The 17,015-nt window shown below is 37.6% G+C and overlaps 1 protein-coding gene and 1 pseudogene across 2 annotated transcripts in view; both read right to left on the bottom strand.

The window, feature by feature from the left end:
• Positions 1 to 2,029, bottom strand: part of GPR149 (G protein-coupled receptor 149) — a 67,148-nt gene extending 65,119 nt beyond the window's left edge. Inside the window, exon 1 of the mRNA XM_080658204.1 lies at positions 417 to 2,029. Within this exon, the coding sequence (XP_080514330.1) occupies positions 417 to 1,430 (1,014 nt within the window). The 5' untranslated portion in view covers positions 1,431 to 2,029. The remainder of the gene's footprint in view (positions 1 to 416) is intronic.
• Positions 2,030 to 7,254: 5,225 nt separating this feature from the next.
• Positions 7,255 to 7,412, bottom strand: LOC308241845 (small ribosomal subunit protein eS27-like; annotated as a pseudogene). Its single transcript has one exon. The product of its transcript is annotated as a small ribosomal subunit protein eS27-like (transcript).
• Between the last annotated feature and the right edge of the window lie 9,603 nt (positions 7,413 to 17,015).

The following is a 17,015-nucleotide window of genomic DNA, read 5'->3' as shown; positions in this document are numbered from 1 at the left end:
TAACCAGGCAGGAATGGAGTGGAGAGAATGGAATAACAACAGAAGATTGGGGAGAAACAACAACAAATCTCCTTTTTTTATAACTACCTCCTTTTCTGAATACTCCCAGGGATTGCTATGAGAGAAGTGAACACCCTTGGCCACGACAGATCTAGGAAAACTAAGTATCCAATGCCCCAAAGCTCTCCTTGCCCCCTCCCCAATTTTAATTTTGAAAGAAGCATTTGGTATCAAAGGCTTCTCTGCGGATCAGCGCTGCCCTTCAACTGCCTTCCTACAAGTGCATCTCTAAAACCGCGAGAGATACATTTGGAAGCGGACTCTTGGTGATTCTCCAAACCAGGGGCGCCCGGTCCCAACACGCACTCACGCTGTCTGGCACACACACCCGCGCACTGCGAGCAACTGCACTTTACCATCATGGGAAGCCAAAGGATGACTTTGGTCAGCGCTAGGATCAAAGAGAAGCGCTTCTGTGCTGTGCTCACGGTGAAGCTCCTGGTGCCATAGAGAGTCCCCGCGTCCTCACGCCTGCAGGCTCCAGCCCCAGCGGCGGCGCTGCGCCCCGGCCCGCGCTCCGGCTCCACCCTCCCGGGCGGCCCCGGCCCAAACACGGCGTCTGAGCTCGCGGAGCATCCCGCAAAGCGACGCAAGGCAGAGCCCAGAGCATCATCTGGGCACAGGGAAAGCACTCTCTCCCCAGTTGGAGGGGTCCCGGGGGTGGAAGTTCCGCGGGAAATCGCCTGGTAGTTGGCAGAGAGTCTCAGCGGCTCCTCTGAGCACAGCAGCTGGTGAATGAGCGGGACCGAAAGGCCGGCGAGCAGTCCGAAGGCTGAAGTGTACACGGCGAAGAGCAGCAGCACGTAGGAGCTGGAGCAGTCCGCCAGGCAACCCCAGGGCGTGCGCACGAAGGCGCCCCAGCCGCACAGTGGGAGCGCGGAGAGCAGCAGGCTGGCTGCCCACACGGTCAGGGCCACGCCGAGCACCTGGCTGGATCTTCCGGAGGCTGCCTGGCTCCCTACAGTCCTGTGCATCGTGTAAAAGTTGTATGAGACTAGGAGAGTCGCCTTCAAGTTGCTCGAGAGGCCCTGGCACAAATAGAGTAAGGCAGAGGTGGTGCATAGAGACTGGAAGTAGTCAAAGACCTCGTTTGGCCACTGCAAAAACATGAAGATGGTCACCGACAGGACGCTCAGGAGATCATCCCCAGACCAGGACGCCACGAGCATGGACACAACAGTTCTGTTCTGCGTTTTCAGCAGGGAAACTAGTGAATAGATGCTGCCTGCCAGGGCTGCGAGAGTCATTAAGAATGTCAGGCAAAATAGGTAGACGTTCAGAGTTCCTGGTGGATTTAAAAGATCGGTCGAATTATGATTTTCTTTCCATAGACTAGAGTCATTTGTTAAGTTACTGAGAAATACAGACATTGTCCTCGGTCAATATTTAATTTCCCTTTCCATGAGCCTGTACACATTCTCAAAATAAAGCATGGCTGTTGGTTGCAAATCAGATCTCATTTTCTCCTACCAAGTTTCCCTCTACATGTTCCCCCGTCAGTAGAGCAGAAAATGGTCAGGCATTTCTCCTTTAGATCTGACTCAACCCATATTAAAAATTGGATTCCGTTTAAAGCATCAATAAGAAACTTTTCAACATTCCAATTAAAAACAAACAAACCAACCAAAACCTCCTCCCTAAAACCATCAAGTTTCAGGCATGAAAGCAAAAGCTCCTCAGGCAGATTGGGGAAAAAAAAAATGCTGTCTGGGTCCTTTGGGTCCTTCTTATGGAGCAAAGCAGTTTGTAGCTGGAGAGAATCAAACTCTTTTCACTTTTTAAGAGCAGTAAAATGATGCATTTGTTTCCAGGGCTGGATTCAAAGGCAGAGAGAGTACCAGGTAGGTTTCAGCTTTGCCGATTCAGGGAGAGAGGCAGAGAGAGACAAAGTGGGAGAGAAAGAGAGAGGATGAGAGAGACACAGAGCACAGATCCCCTTCTGAACCGCTGTGTTCTTCAATCAGCCAGTGATCCTCGGAGCTGCAGGAAGGAGGGAGGAGCCAGCTCCAAGCAGGAGAGAAGCAGGAACAAAAGGGAGGGGAGTTCAGTGTATGAGCCAAACGATATCCATCTTCTCAGCTTGCCTCATTTGAAACAAGAAGCAGTGTCCTTGCTAAGCCTTCCCCTTTGGTTTTAACATATAAAACCGAATACTTGCTCAGGTTTGATGTGAATGACAAATACCATCTTAGAGAAGTCCAAGCTACACCATGAAGGGGCTACTTTTATTCTTATCCAGACCTCTCTGATTCATAATCTATTGGAGGAAGAATATTATCAATGCCATGTTTAAAAGAATAGGATGTACCAGCTTTGATTTTGTTGTTGTTGTTGTTGTTATTACTTGTTTTTTAATACAGGGTGGGGCAAAAGTAGGTTTACACTTGTGAGTAGGAAAAACAATTTATTTTTGTATTATTATTTATTAGTTATTGTATTATTTCCCATACAAACAACTATAAACCTACTTTTGCCCCACCCAGTATATGTTGTATTTAATAATAATAAAAATATCTTTACAGTTCTCATTACACTAAACAAGATTTTGCAGACTCTTTGATAGAGCCATACTAGCTTTAGGAATATAACTATTTTCTGACCATGTCATCTAGTTAAGCGAGCTACCATTTGAATAAATAATATTTCTTGTTGTTAAAGTCAGATTACATTGTATAGGGCCTAAAAGAGGGGTTACCCCACAAAAACACATTTAGCCAGAGTGTTGCCAGGACTGTTGCATAGAATCATTGCATCTCTGAACTCATTTAAACAATGGTCAGTTTTGCAAGAGGAGTTGTTTAGCAAAGAAGTAACCGACAGCAGTAGTTCTGATCTGCCATTTCCCAGGATGCTTTGGGGTGGCTACCCTAAAGCATTCCTTCTCAGCTCAGCCTCATGACCAGAGGGGTCTGAATGGAAGTGGGGTAAGGGAAAGAAGAAAGTTGATATGATTACGACCTAAATTAATGGAAGTGCTAATAGAGCTCTGAGCATGCCGCCCATTTTAGCGATAATTGAAGCTACATTTTGAACCTGAATCTGTTCAAGTGGGAAGTGATTGTATTAGTCATTGCCAGACATACGCTTCAATAAATACAGTAGGCGCTTTGCTATTCTTGACATGGTGTTTGATTTCCCCTTTGCTCTGCAAATGGAAACACAATCATTGTGACAGCTATGCACTAGCTCAGCACTCTAGCTCTCCCTACTGATAACATAGACCTTGGCAGTGTGGTGTGAGTAAAGATCTGGGGTAAATTCATCTTAAAATAATGTTGCTTCACCTTTTGTAATCTGAATAAAGATTTATTTAAAAAAATAAATAAAAATAAAAATAAAAAAATAAAAGTTTGTTGTCAGTAAAAAAAAAAAAATAATGTTGCTTCAGAAAGCACAAAATGATAAACAGACCTTATTTTTTTTTACTATGTTCAATGTTCTGTGGCATGCTATTTTCTCTCTTCTCTCAGATCTTATTCTTTCCTGCCATATGCAAAAATATAATTATTTAATATGGTATTTAACTCTGGATTTTCAGTTGGGTTAGACCTGTGGTCGGCAAACTGCGGCTCATGAGCCACATGCGGCTCTTTGGCCCCCTTGAGTGTGGCTCTTCCACAAAATACCACAGCCTGGGTGAGTCAATTTTGAAGAAGTGGCATTAGAAGAAGTTTAAGTTTAAAAAATTTGGCTCTCAAAAGAAATTTCAATCGTTGTACTGTTGATATTTGGCTCTGTTAACTAATGAGTTTGCCGACCACTGGGTTAGACAATCAGTATCACACTGTTAAAAATGAATAAACATTAATAATAGTTGTTGCAATACCATTTGGTGTCTAGGAACATTTCCTTTATCATTACCATCATATCTGGGTTTTCTATTACATATAAATTTGGAAGAGAGACACCTTACCAGAATGTCACCCTGGTCTCTAGGCTATAATAAAAGAAGCAAGAGTGTTAGCACACATCCAAAAGTTGGTGGAATTGCAGCCAGTGGGGGAGCTAGGAGAAATATCTGAATTTTGCTCCAGACTTTGCAGTTGTTACTTGTGTAACCTTGGACAAAAGTTTTTATACTTTCTCTGAGTGTTTGCTTTCACATCTGTAAAATAAGAGGACTTGAATGGATTATTTTAGGCCCTTTGAATTTCTAAAGGGACAATATAATATTTAAATAGTTTGGGTTAACTTCATCTTAATTTTTTTTTCTGCCTGTTTCACAATAATCAATATTGTCACCCAGCTGTTGTTGCTCAGTGGTTGAGTGTTGACCTATGAACCAGGAGGTCACAGTTTGATTCCAGGTCAGAGCATATGTCAGGGCATATGCCCTGGTTGGGTTATGGGCTTGATCCCAAGTGAGGGGCATGCAGGAGACAGCCAATCAATGATTCGCTCTCATCATTGATGTTTCTTTCTCTCTCTCCCTCTCCCTTCCTCTCTGAAATCAGTAAAAAAATATATATATATTTTTAATCAATATTGTCATCAAATAAAAGGTAGAAGCTTGTAAGAGATGATGCTTGGATTCTCCATGCTTTCTCTTTCCCTATGTGGCATGGAGGCCCTTATTAATATGAAGATGGCGTAAGATTCAAGCAGCCTGAAATGTTGGGCCAACTGAAGGATCAGGGTTGCTCTGGAGGTCTGTGGGAACCTATAGTAGCTTTGTATGAGTGAGAAGTAAAAGTTGTTGTAAATGGCTGAGTGAGGTTTGATTGTTACTGGGTGCTAAACTAGCTCATCCTATTATAGTTAGGTATACTGTTGACCCCACACAGGTCAAAAGTGCTAGAGCCAGATTTAAAAATCATAGGCTGTCTCTGCATTCTTAATTACAACAGACCCAGACTTTCTAATTACCCCTCTTGGCCCCTCTTGTTTGGGAACATTTCCAGTGGATGTTAATAATGATAAAGTTTTGTTTTTGCTTTCCTTTCTCAAAAAGGATGTTTGGAATATCTATATAACATAAAGCTTGGTCATTTATAAATTAAAATTTTGAAAAATGAGATATTCCAAATATATATATATATATATATATATATATATATATATATACACTATATATATATATATATAGTATATATATATATGTGTGTTTCTTAAAAGTTGTAAGCTCTTCCCTTAACCATAATCTCATTTTATTTACAGTAGCCTCATGAGCGAATAATAAAATAATCATTCTAAATGCCTTACACATAACTTTTAGAGAACTAGGAAGAAAGATGTCTAAGAAGCCCCTTGTGCCTTAAAAATTTTTTCCTCTGTTCTTGTGAGACTCATTCCTCTGTCTCACTTGCAATAAAGTTATATCTATTTAAATATAAATTTATGATTATGCTAGAACAGCTTAGGTGAAGACTTGTTTATTGTCCTACTGCTGCTTTGATTATTTTATTTAAAAAAATTTTTAATGATTTTTAGAGAGAGAGGAAGGAAGAGAGATAAAAACATCATTGAGAGAAACATCATTGGCTGCCTCCTGTATGCCCCCTTCTGGGGGTCAAGCCTGAAATCAGGGCATGTGCCCTGACCCAGAATCAAACCAGTGACCTCTTGGTGCATGGGTAAATGTTCAACCAACTGAGCCACAATGGCCAGGCTGCTTTGATTATTTTAAAACATATACCAAATATAGCATTACAGACTGTAAAACAATGCACAGAGAATTACATGGCAATAATTTCATTAGGCTTTTAGTTTATGAAGTCCTTGATGTAATTATACCTTTGCAAAGCACTGCAGGCTATTCATTTCTCTAAAAAGTCTACATTATATCTGAAAATCCTCAGAATAGGAAATGGCATAAAAAAAGTCTAGTTGAATATGGCAGAAAAACATCCGTAGTAAACACAGGACCAATGGAAACATTTAGTCTTATTTTATGAAAATAAAAAGGTATTATAGGTAAGTTAATCATGAAGATGATAATATTTCTCTTTCTAGAAATACAGTGTTACGTAGCCAAAACATTTTAGAAGACTGGCCCAGTTTAAGACTTTTGCTAACGTAATAATCAGAGCTGAAATGAAAGATCTCATAAATTATCCAATATATACAGTATATACAGATACATTTACAACATAGGAGTAAAATCTAGATTTTATAAACATGTATAATAAATGTATAAGTTTATAATATATATGATTGTACATATCTAATATCTATATTATATAAAATACATGCATACTCTGCTTTAGCTGATGGTTTTCAAAAAAGTGACTATCAATTTGGCATCATAGGAGAACCCAATTGCTGTGGTTTATTTTCTTCTTTTTCAATGTCTCATCAGAAACCTACAATATTTAATACTGTCTGATTACTATGAATAAGGACAAAATTTAATTTGGCTCCAAGTCAAAGAGATTAACTTCATGAATCTAATTTTGAAATCTGCTAAATACATTGTTAATCCAAAGGTCTCTCAAATGGGAAATTCTATGATTTTTTTAAACCTATTCCCTGGATGAGACAAAAATGTGGAGGTATTTATGAATGTATGTACATCTATATATACCTATGTATGTTCATATGTTAATGTAGAACAGCTATAGAGAGAAATAAGGTTTGTTATTAATGGTCACTGTGTAATCAATTTTACTCATCTGGTAGTTATGCAAGATTCACCTAGCCATTAAGATAATATCTGGAGGAGAGTTTTTATAGAGCTGTTTGAAGCTGTTGAATAGATTAAGAATGACTGAACCTATCCTACAATAAAAAAAGCAACAATATATAGCTATTTTAAATAAGATTATATACTATGAACTTTCATTCATTCATTCAACATCCCTTCGAGTGTCTAAAGGTCAGACAATATGTATTAGTGGTAAAGAACATTATAGTTTTTGTCCTTGTAAAGGTGGGGTTTAGTCATTTTTCACTCCTTAAATTCCTCTCTGAAAAAAAACAAACACCTTTCATCCTAAGGGATTCAATACAATAGATATTTAATGCTTAGGATGAAAATGTCTTGATGCACAACAAATTGACCAAGCCTTAAATTAGTAATGAGATAATGCAAGGGAACCCCTATACCTTATTTTCACAGGGTCCACTTGAGCTACAAGATTTCAAAGAAATTATTTCAATATCTCCATTATCTCAAGGGTAGAATAATATCTTTTTTTTTAAATCCAAAATGTGTTTATTGGGATGGTTTCCCACTCATCTTGATTTGAGGTGCTTTTAGTGCTGCTTCCTTCTGAAGGAACATCCTTCTTTAAGCCTTTCTTTTCCTCCTGTTGGCTGACAGATAACAGTAGAGCAACCAACACACAAAACTGCTGTTCATGCATGGCTAAACACGGTGGTGGTTTATAGCATCCTGGGCATTTTACATCCATGAAGAAGGAATCGGGGCTCTGCACTAGGCAGTTCTTGGGTTTCCTCTTCTTTTCTGGAGAGGGATGGAGAAGACAGTTAGCGAGAGGCAAATTGTTGTGGGGAGGTCGTCACTGCCGGGAAGGCTAGGATAATACCTTGAGCCAAGTATTATCACTGCAAGTGATGTACAAAGGAGTTCTGATCTTAATCTTTAATTTTTTTTTTCACTAGGGAGCTGGTGAAAACTTTTCGGTAACAATGAGACTAGTTCTTTGTTCTGGCCTGGCCATGATTTCTTTTCATTTGGCATGTCCATGTTATGCTGATACTTGATTATAATGTGTCTTCCCCCTCATTCCTGTCCCATGTCAGTGTGTACTGGAGTATTGCTTCCTTTTAAGTAAAGCCTTTCTTAGTATTTTCAGATATTTCTGTCTCCACATCTATAAATGGTTAACATTCACTTTATGTACCCAAACTTTATTAACCATGTTCTCAAAGATGGTTGCTCTTTCCAGTCCTTTGCCACATGAATGCCACTCACTGCCCTGGGAGTGGCATCTCTTTCTGTGCCCAGTGCTGTGGCTGTGCTTTCTAACCTGAGCACTCTGTCCCGTAGGAGCACCATCACCTTGCCTTGAGGTGACATCTGGGGCATGGTAATGGATAATGTGTTTTATCTCATGTCTTCTGGCAGGAGGAGTCATTTCCTTATTAAGATCCCAGTCTACTTAACTAAATAAAAACAGTGACTTTGAAAGATTTCTTGATTTATTTTAGGGGTTGACAAACTATAGTCTCTTTTTTTGTAAATAAAGTTTTATTGGAACATAGCCATAACCATTTGTTTAAGTCTTTTCACGGTTGCTTTCAAGCTACAACAATGGAGTTGAACACTGAATAGTTGTGAGAGAGACTGTGTGACCCACAAAGCCAAAAATATTTATTATCTGGCTTTTTACAAAAAATTGTTGATCCTTGATGTAACTAAAATAGGAGCATTTCAATTCAAAGTAATCTCCCATTGGTAGAATGTTTGAGTCATTTGTGAGATTTAGACATATCTACATCTTACGTAATAATATTATATATTATATATAAATAATAATTAATAATATCAATAACAACAATGCTAAAAATGGCTAACATTTATTTAGTTCTTATAATGCACTGGACATTTTTCTAAGTTATTTACATGTACTAACTTATTTAATCCCACAATCCTATGATGAGGGTATTAGTTTTAGCCCCATTTTTCAGATGAAGGAACCGAGGCTTGGAAAGTAAATTTCCCACCTGAAGTTACTGCTGGTAATGGGTTATCCAGAGACAGAACCCTGGATTATGGTAGCACGATTGTATGTACTTTATTTTTCTGCCCTGTTCTCTAGATTTCTTGACGTAGCAAACATCCTGTGTGTCAATAAATCAGAGAGATTGCTGAGGAAGAGAACTTCCTGAGGCAAAACAAATTTCTGAGGCCCTAACTCTAATAGAATAATAGAATGATGTAGATGGCCACCTGTTTTTTCTTTTCATTTAGTATTATTGAGCTCCAAGGATTTTAAAGAAATTATCTCAGTAGCTCTTACTTCCCTAAAGGAAGTGAAATTTTATCCAAAATCTAACAGCTGAGAAGTTAGTGCATGCAGACAAAATCAATTGTTCAAGATGATACTGTAATTCAGTGACTGAGATGGAAATTAAATCAACTTCTTCCTTTTCCTCATTTATTGTCTGCCCACAAGGGCAGAGTTGTCTCTGAGCTTTGTATAGAGAACTACCCCAGGGTTTTGGGGTGTATTTAAAATGAAAAGGTTATTTATAGACTTTTAAAATCTTGAATAAAAGAGAGACACAGTAAGGGATTAGAAATAATAGTCTTGTAAAGGTGAAAAGTGATATTGATTCTCTGGTCACTGTGGTGGAGAAGACGAAATCTGACGACATGAATGTGATTTCTAGTTCTCACTGGGCTTGCTATGAATCCTTCAACAAGACACTTAATCTTGTGTATGGCACAGTATTTCTATCTTTATAGACAGGATAATAATACCTATCCTGAAGAACTTTAAAAGCTCAGATGAAAAGCGTGTTAAGAGCTTAGCGTAATTAATGATGAGTTTATGGTATACTTAACTCCATAACTGGCGATTTCTTTCAAAGGGAAATACTACACCATCACCAGTTCTGGGTTCGCTTGTAAATGACAGTAAAGAGGAAGCTGTTGTAGTGAGGCATTTATCTCCTTCCTTTCCTTCCATGTCCAGTGCATATCAGAACTCTAGAAGTCACTGTATATATTATGCCATTTCCCAGTTAATGCTCAAATTAATAAAAAGTGCAATGAAAAGAGGGGACAGAAGGGAGTGGGGAGAGAGAGATAGTAGACCTGTGGTAACTGGCCTGATATATTCTGTTATTGGTGGTGGTAGGCATTGGGGTTAGAGGGTATATGGCCAGCCTAGCAAGGTAAAGGGTAAGAGACAAATTGATAGATACAAATTCCATATTTTAAAATTGATTTGTCCCAGAGAAAATTTGACATAAAAGCCATTAAGTCAGACTTATAAATGGGTTAAATATAATGGTAAAGGAATGGAAAACAAACAAAACTACGAATGAAAACTGTGCTCTCACTGTGCAGAAGTAATGACTAATCACAGTTTCATATGTATACACAAATGGAATCTATTTACATATGTAATATACTTATATCTTATTTTTTTATGGATCAACTCATCTTGGAGATCATACCAGCACTTCATTCCTATTATGTAGCTGTTGTATATTTGACTGTATGGATGAATGATAATTTAATTAGTTCCTTATTGAAGAGCATGTAAGATTTTTACCCTATAGATTTTTTCTAAAGAAGAATATGAGTGGACATCCTTATACATATATCAAGGTATCTTTTTGTAAGATAAATTCTCAACATTAGAATTGTTGGGCCAATCTTGCTTTAGAGTTTGACAAACCTGACTATGTAGTTACCAAAAAGTTGTACTAGTAACAATAACATAAACCTAAATATATTATACTAGAGGCCTGGTGCACAAAATTCGTGCACTTGGGGGGAGGGTACCTCAGCCCAGGATGCACCCTCTTGTAGACCAGGAGCCCTCGGGGGATGTCCGCTGGGAGCCGGCCTAAGCCGGCAGTCGGACATCCTTAGCTCTGCCACAGAGGTGGGAGAGGCTCTCGCCACCTCTGCTGTGCTCGCCAGCTGTGAGTCCCGCATCTGGCTGAGCAGCGTTCCCCCTGTGGGAGCACACTGACCACCAGGGGGCAGCTCCTGCATTGAGCGTCTGCCCCCTGGTGGTCAGTGCACATCATAACAACCGGTTGTTCCATCGTTCTCTTGGTTTGCATATTAGCCTTTTATTGTATAGGATAATTATAAGTACCTGTTGTATATGAAGGAAATAAGAACTTTAAAAGTGGATATGTAACTGTATTTATTATAGTCTTAGCTGTGTGGGTGGTGAGTTGGAGGTAATTTGGGTGGTCATAACTGAAAGAGAGGATAAAGTGTGGTGGATATAGGAATGAAAAGTACTGGTTAGTTGTACACAGAGCAATATGGATGGATCTTAGAAACTTTGGTGCTTAAAAAAAACCCACAAGAAACCGAAGGGAGATGTATGATACAATACTATATACATATGTTAGAAATAAATTGATGCAACAAATAAATGCAACATCGACTCACATTTTGTAAAGACATATACTACAAACAAAAATTATAAACATTAAACACAATAGATTGAATCTCTAAAGGATAAGGGAAGGTGGAATGGGTTATAGAAATAAAAGGAAAAACAAGTGAAATTGCCTATTTTATTTGGATTTTAAAATATATTTGCATAGAGCTGAGAAAATCATTCTCTAATAATTCATACATTTTTTCCATATTTTGACTATTTCTCTCCTAGGTTTCATTTTGAATATTTGTGTTTTAGCATTTTTATTTCTTGATTAGATGGGAGTGGGAAACACTAGCTTTTGGATTTATTTATCAATGCACTGCTTTTCTTCTTTTAAGTCATTAAATTAAATCAATTTGTTTTTCTTTTTTAACTTCTTGGATTGCACAATTAATTATTTATTTTGGTTCTTGTTTAGTGTGAATGCTTGAGGACATATATATATATATATATATATATATTATATATGTAATGTAGTTATTATTATTTTTTAAAATCTATACTCTCTTTTAGCTAAAACCTATAGGTTCTGATGTGAGTGAGAACAGAAGTGTTAGTCTGTATGTGGTGGAACCAGATGGTATTTTCCAAAGTGGTTCAAATTGACAGCCCCAACCCAGAAGTGGTTAGGAGTGCTTCACCGACAAGAGCCAAGAAAGAAAATTATAGATTGACTGTAGCTTAAATCCTTGTTGTCTGTTTGTGATTAGTTGTCCTTAAGTATCCATTTCCTAACCTGGAGGCATTTACAGGCTTAGATACTGGTTTGCTTTTGTAGGCCAACTCCTTCTAATGGCCTCCTTGTTTAATTAATTTAACAACAGAGACATGAGTTTGCTCTTGTCATTCTACTGTCTTCAGCACAAAACTCACTGTATTTGGCAGCTTCATTAAATATGGAGTCTTTTTCCCTTTTTTTATTTCTTTTTTAGAGGAGGGTGGTTTTTCATTCTGTTTTGTAGAGGAGAATTGAGTAGAAATATCTTTTCACCACTGTGGATTTTCTTTACCATTGCTTTTGGTTGGAAATCCCCCTAGTAACTATTTTAAAATACAATCTGAAGATAATAATGATAATGAAGCCTAAGTTAAATATTTGGAACTCAAGAATTTATTCGCTTCAAGTTAAAGCAAAGAGCCTATGTTACATTCCTATTCTATAGTAAAAATTCTTTGAAATACTTTACAGGACTTCTCCAATTTTCTCTTTATACTAGAATTGTATTATCTTGAATATTCTTAGACTCTTGGAATCTTCTTAGAGGATTATTAGAATGAAGCCTGACATATTTTTCATAGGATTTGGTTATATTAGGACAGCCTATTAAAAAGCAAGCATTTGTATTTTATATCTATATATATAAAAGCCTAATAGGCAAAGTGTCCCCTCAGGAGTTCTACTGACTGGGAGTTCAATCGCTCGCTATGATGTGTGCTGATCACCAGGGGGTGGCGTGGAAAGAAGGAAGGCCCCAGTTGGCAGCCAGCAGCTGGGGAAGGGAGGCCCTGGCAGGCAGCCAGCAGCTGCTAGGGATCCTACTGTGCACGAATTTTGTGCACTGAGCCTCTAGTATATTTATAATATAATACTAATATCAATATAGTCAGGTTTTCTTAAATAAATCCAATGAATAGTATCAATTTTTAAAGAACTAATTAATATTAAGCATAAACAGGATTTGAACATATATTGGTAATGATAAACAGTTCTATATATCAGCTGTCACCAACCTTTCGGACCTCATGGACCACCAGTGGTCTGCGGACCACTGGTTGGTGACCACTGCTATATATAATGATTGTAAAAGAGCAAAGGAAAACCTGTGTGATAATTTTGTCAGAACCATCTGGCAGGAAACTTCAGATTGTATTGAGTCATCCTTAGAGCAGACACTCAATAAATATTTGTTTTATTGAGTTGAAGTGAGCTCTCCTTGTAAACAAACAAAAACAAAAATGGTGAAAAGATGAAGATAGCGTCATGGCATCCTGCCACATTAGGTCAGATTCTCAACTTCTCTGAAAAGAATTTGAGTGTCCTGGGCATGGTTTGAAGTTGAGGCTGAGAGAGGTCTTTAAAACATTCTAAGCAGGAAAATCTTAAAGAAACTAGATATAGGAAGTCAGAGAAAAAAAAACATTTTTAGGGTTTTGATTATAAAAGTAATAATAGCTTATATTTATTGCGTGGATATATGTGCTAGAATCTCTTCAAAGTGCTTTCCTTAGCATTTATGGAGTTTTCATGTAGAAGTGGGATTAGATTTATTCTTTGCTTCTCTATATGGAGAAATATGTCTAAGCAGTGGAGATCAGAAAGATTTAAAGTGAATATATGAATTTTAAAAAGAATCTACCAGAACTCTTTGAAATTTAAATGAAGATCTCCTGAAGTAGTAAGATTCCCTATCATAGAAAGTGTTCAAAGAGCACCTGGGTTCCCACTGGCCTGGGACAATTCAGAGATAATTCATAATTTCAACTGAAGGTCAGACTGAGCAGAAAGCTTCTTCCAGTTCTGAATATCTGTGATGCTAAAATCCATTTCTTGGATCTCATTAAAGAAAGTAATGCATCTTTAGAAATAAAAATATAGGCTTTTGATATTGAGATGTAAGTTATCAGTAGATTTAAACTTACTCAACAAGATTTTGGAACACATGTTAAAGTAATAAAATTGCAAGCTAGTTAGAATTTGATTAATAAAACCAGTAAAACACTTGTCTCTCTTAAACGTATCTCTAGAAGATAATTTTACTCTACTATTTAAATAGCCCATAACAAACATTAAAACTCCCATCATTTTACTGAAAAAGACAACAAGCACATTATGAGACTAAAAAGTGGTTTTTTTTTATAGTTCCACAATTAAGTACATGCAATATATAAACCTTCTAGCTCTTTCGGTTATCTCTCTCCTCCTTACCTCACTCTCTCTGTTTTTTCTGTCTCTGTCTGTTCATCTCTTTTTGCTTCTAATGTAGTTTGTCCAAAAACAAAATTTCCTTTTGGAAACTTGTGGAAACATGAGTGGCATAGAGGCAAAATATAACTATAACTTCTTCTTTTCTCAAAGGATTACAGAAATGGTGTATTTTATTACACTCCAGCACCCTTAAATAATGATACATCTTAGCATTTTTCTCCATATAGCTCTTAATTTTTTTATTTGTAAAGTGATTCACAGTATACTAAGTAATTTTACCTACATTGTGATCTTATTCACCCTTACTACAGTATAGTTGATTTAACCAGTAATTAAGTATTCCCTATCATTTGTGATTTGCATATGACAATAGATAGTTAACATTTGCAATAGCTACCTTTCAAAATTTTTAGTATGTACAATATAATAATTTTCTATGGCATGAAAATTTTCTATGGCATGAAATTTCTCCAAAGAGTTTTTTTTTTTTTTTCTGGTCAGAAACTACTTCTTTTTTGGAAAGTTTATGAGTCTCTCTATTTTAATCACAATCACGAGCATTTGACTCTCTTGCAAAGTCAAAGAACATTTTTATGATTACAAGTAGATAACAAAAATCTTGTATAGTTTGAGATGCTGTGTGTTCAGCTGGTTTCACTCACTAGACTTAAAAAATGTCTTACTCCTACATAAAAGGCTTGTCATGTACAAATTGGACAAAACTATTGATAAATTAATATATGGCATGAACCTTCTGGATTGCTTAGAAATACTTGACATGATTAATGTTCCGTTGGAAATGACAAGTCCCAGTTCTATATCAAAGAAAAACTGACTTTCAATTTCTGGGAATTTCAGGTTTGGAGTGTTTATTTGAAGTTGATGTTGACAGAACCATGTTATTTTATGGGGCTTTAGAGATATTGATAATGTGGAAACTATTCCTTGTGGAATTAGCAGAATAAAGAACTCATTTTGGTCTTAACTCATTTTGGTCCTGAGGCTATGCCTTTTATGGCCCCCATAGTAGCTGGGCTGTGAGTCATTTTTGAAGGAGACTCTGGAGGTTTGCCTGTGCTTTGGAGATATGGTTTGAGTGCTTTAGAATCTAGTGAAGTGCTTCTCTGAAGCTTTTAAGAGTCCTGGTATAGTGACCTTTTCTGCCAACTGAGATTGTATTTAAGAATAATCAGAGATAGCATATTGAGGACATAGAATGTTTTGTGGTGAAAAAGTCAAATAACATGTCTTTCTGCAAAGAGTTAGATTGATTGCTTAGAGGCACTGAGCCTTTATGAACCAAGTAAATAGATAAATCAGTTCCCATCACTTAAACCTGAGTTTGACACCAACCCCTAGATATGCATGTGCAATTTGCATGTAAGCATAAAAGTCACAGGATTGTAACTCACTCTTCTTTTCTACCCACATCAGAGTTCGTGTGTGTGTGTTTTTTAAGTCTAGAGAGTAATCCAGATGATGGGTATAGGCTTTTAAGTTTTACTTATTGCCCAAGAACTAAATAGGTATTGTAATATTTTCAAGCTAGTTTTTATAAAGACTCTAGAGACTTAGAATTTTCATACCATTTTCATTCCTCATTTTCTTCACTTTCATGCAAATGAGGAATCCAGAGTTGTGATGGGTGACTCAAAGTTAAAAATAAATTTAGTGTGGTGTAATGCTCTGTTTTTTGGAAATATCAACAGAAGTTCACTGCCATCAACCTAATATCAACTAAAATCCCAAATCTGGGGTTCAGAAAGAGGAGAAACTTATTCAAGACAACAGTTTTGAAACTGGGGAAACAGCCTCCTCTGGAAACCGAAAGTATGTTCCTCGAAGACAAAGGGGAGGCTGCTTTTGTAACAAAAGTTCCCATCCTGGTTCTCAATTGCTCCACTTTCATGCAAATGAGGAATCCAAATTTGCACAACCTGATTGGTTCATATAGCATCATATTATCTTTGAGCATTACAATTGGTCACAATGGAACTGCTCTGATTGTTCAGCAAATGAGAATGTAGCTGCACAGTTCAGAGTGGTCTGGGCAGGTCTCGGTCCATTGGTTGAAAGATGATACCAGGAACTTCTTTATAAGGGCTGACAGCAGGAGCACAGTGAAGGAGGCTGAAGGTTTATCTGTAGCTTTTTCCTGAAATGCAGCATGTGTGAGGGTCTTCTGTCTGCAGTGGCTGCTAGATTCTAGTAATGCATTTGTTCTCAGTTAACCATGAGGAGTCCTTCTTGGCAGATACATTACTTCTTGAGGTCCACTGTAATTATCCTAAATTAGGTGTCAGCTCATATCATCTATACATATAAAAGCCTAAGCGACCAATATGACCAAACGACCGGAACGACCAGCTGACCAGTCACTATGATGCACACTGACCACCAGGGAGCAGATGCTCAATGCAGGGGCTGCCCCCTCGTGGTCAGTGTGCTCCCACAGACAACCTCCCGTGACCCCCTTCCCCGCCAGCCTGGCCCCAATGGGCCACAATGGCTGGCCAGGCCAAGGAACCCCACCCGTGCATGAATTCATGAACTGGGCCTCTAGTTATAAATAAAAGTCTAAAACACAATGAATTTTAAGAGTAGACAGTATTATTGCACACATAGAATCCCTGTAATAGTTCCATGAATTAAAAAGAACCTATTTTATTTTTCCTTAGAAGAGCTTTAATTCTCAATATGTTGTTACAATAAAAGAACTACAGAGCTTCAAAGGACCTTTCAGATCATTAGTCAATGCCTTATTTTGGACAGGTGGAAACTGATGCTTAGAGAGACTAGGTGACTCACCTAAGTTTGGGAGCTAGCTAATGGCAGAGCTGGTCCTGATTCCAAGTCTATCAAGCCTCATATATGCTTTAATTTATTTGGAAGGGTTTTTGAGATTACAAAATTTTCTTATTCTTCTATTAGGCTAATGGAAACTGTTTCAGAAATGACTTTCTGGGGCTTTAAGTCTATTTTTTTTT

The sequence above is a fragment of the Plecotus auritus genome, assembly GCF_963455305.1.
Source record: "Plecotus auritus genome assembly, chromosome: 2".
NCBI classification, from domain to species: domain Eukaryota; kingdom Metazoa; phylum Chordata; class Mammalia; order Chiroptera; family Vespertilionidae; genus Plecotus; species Plecotus auritus.
This window is presented reverse-complemented; position numbering and strand designations above follow the sequence as displayed.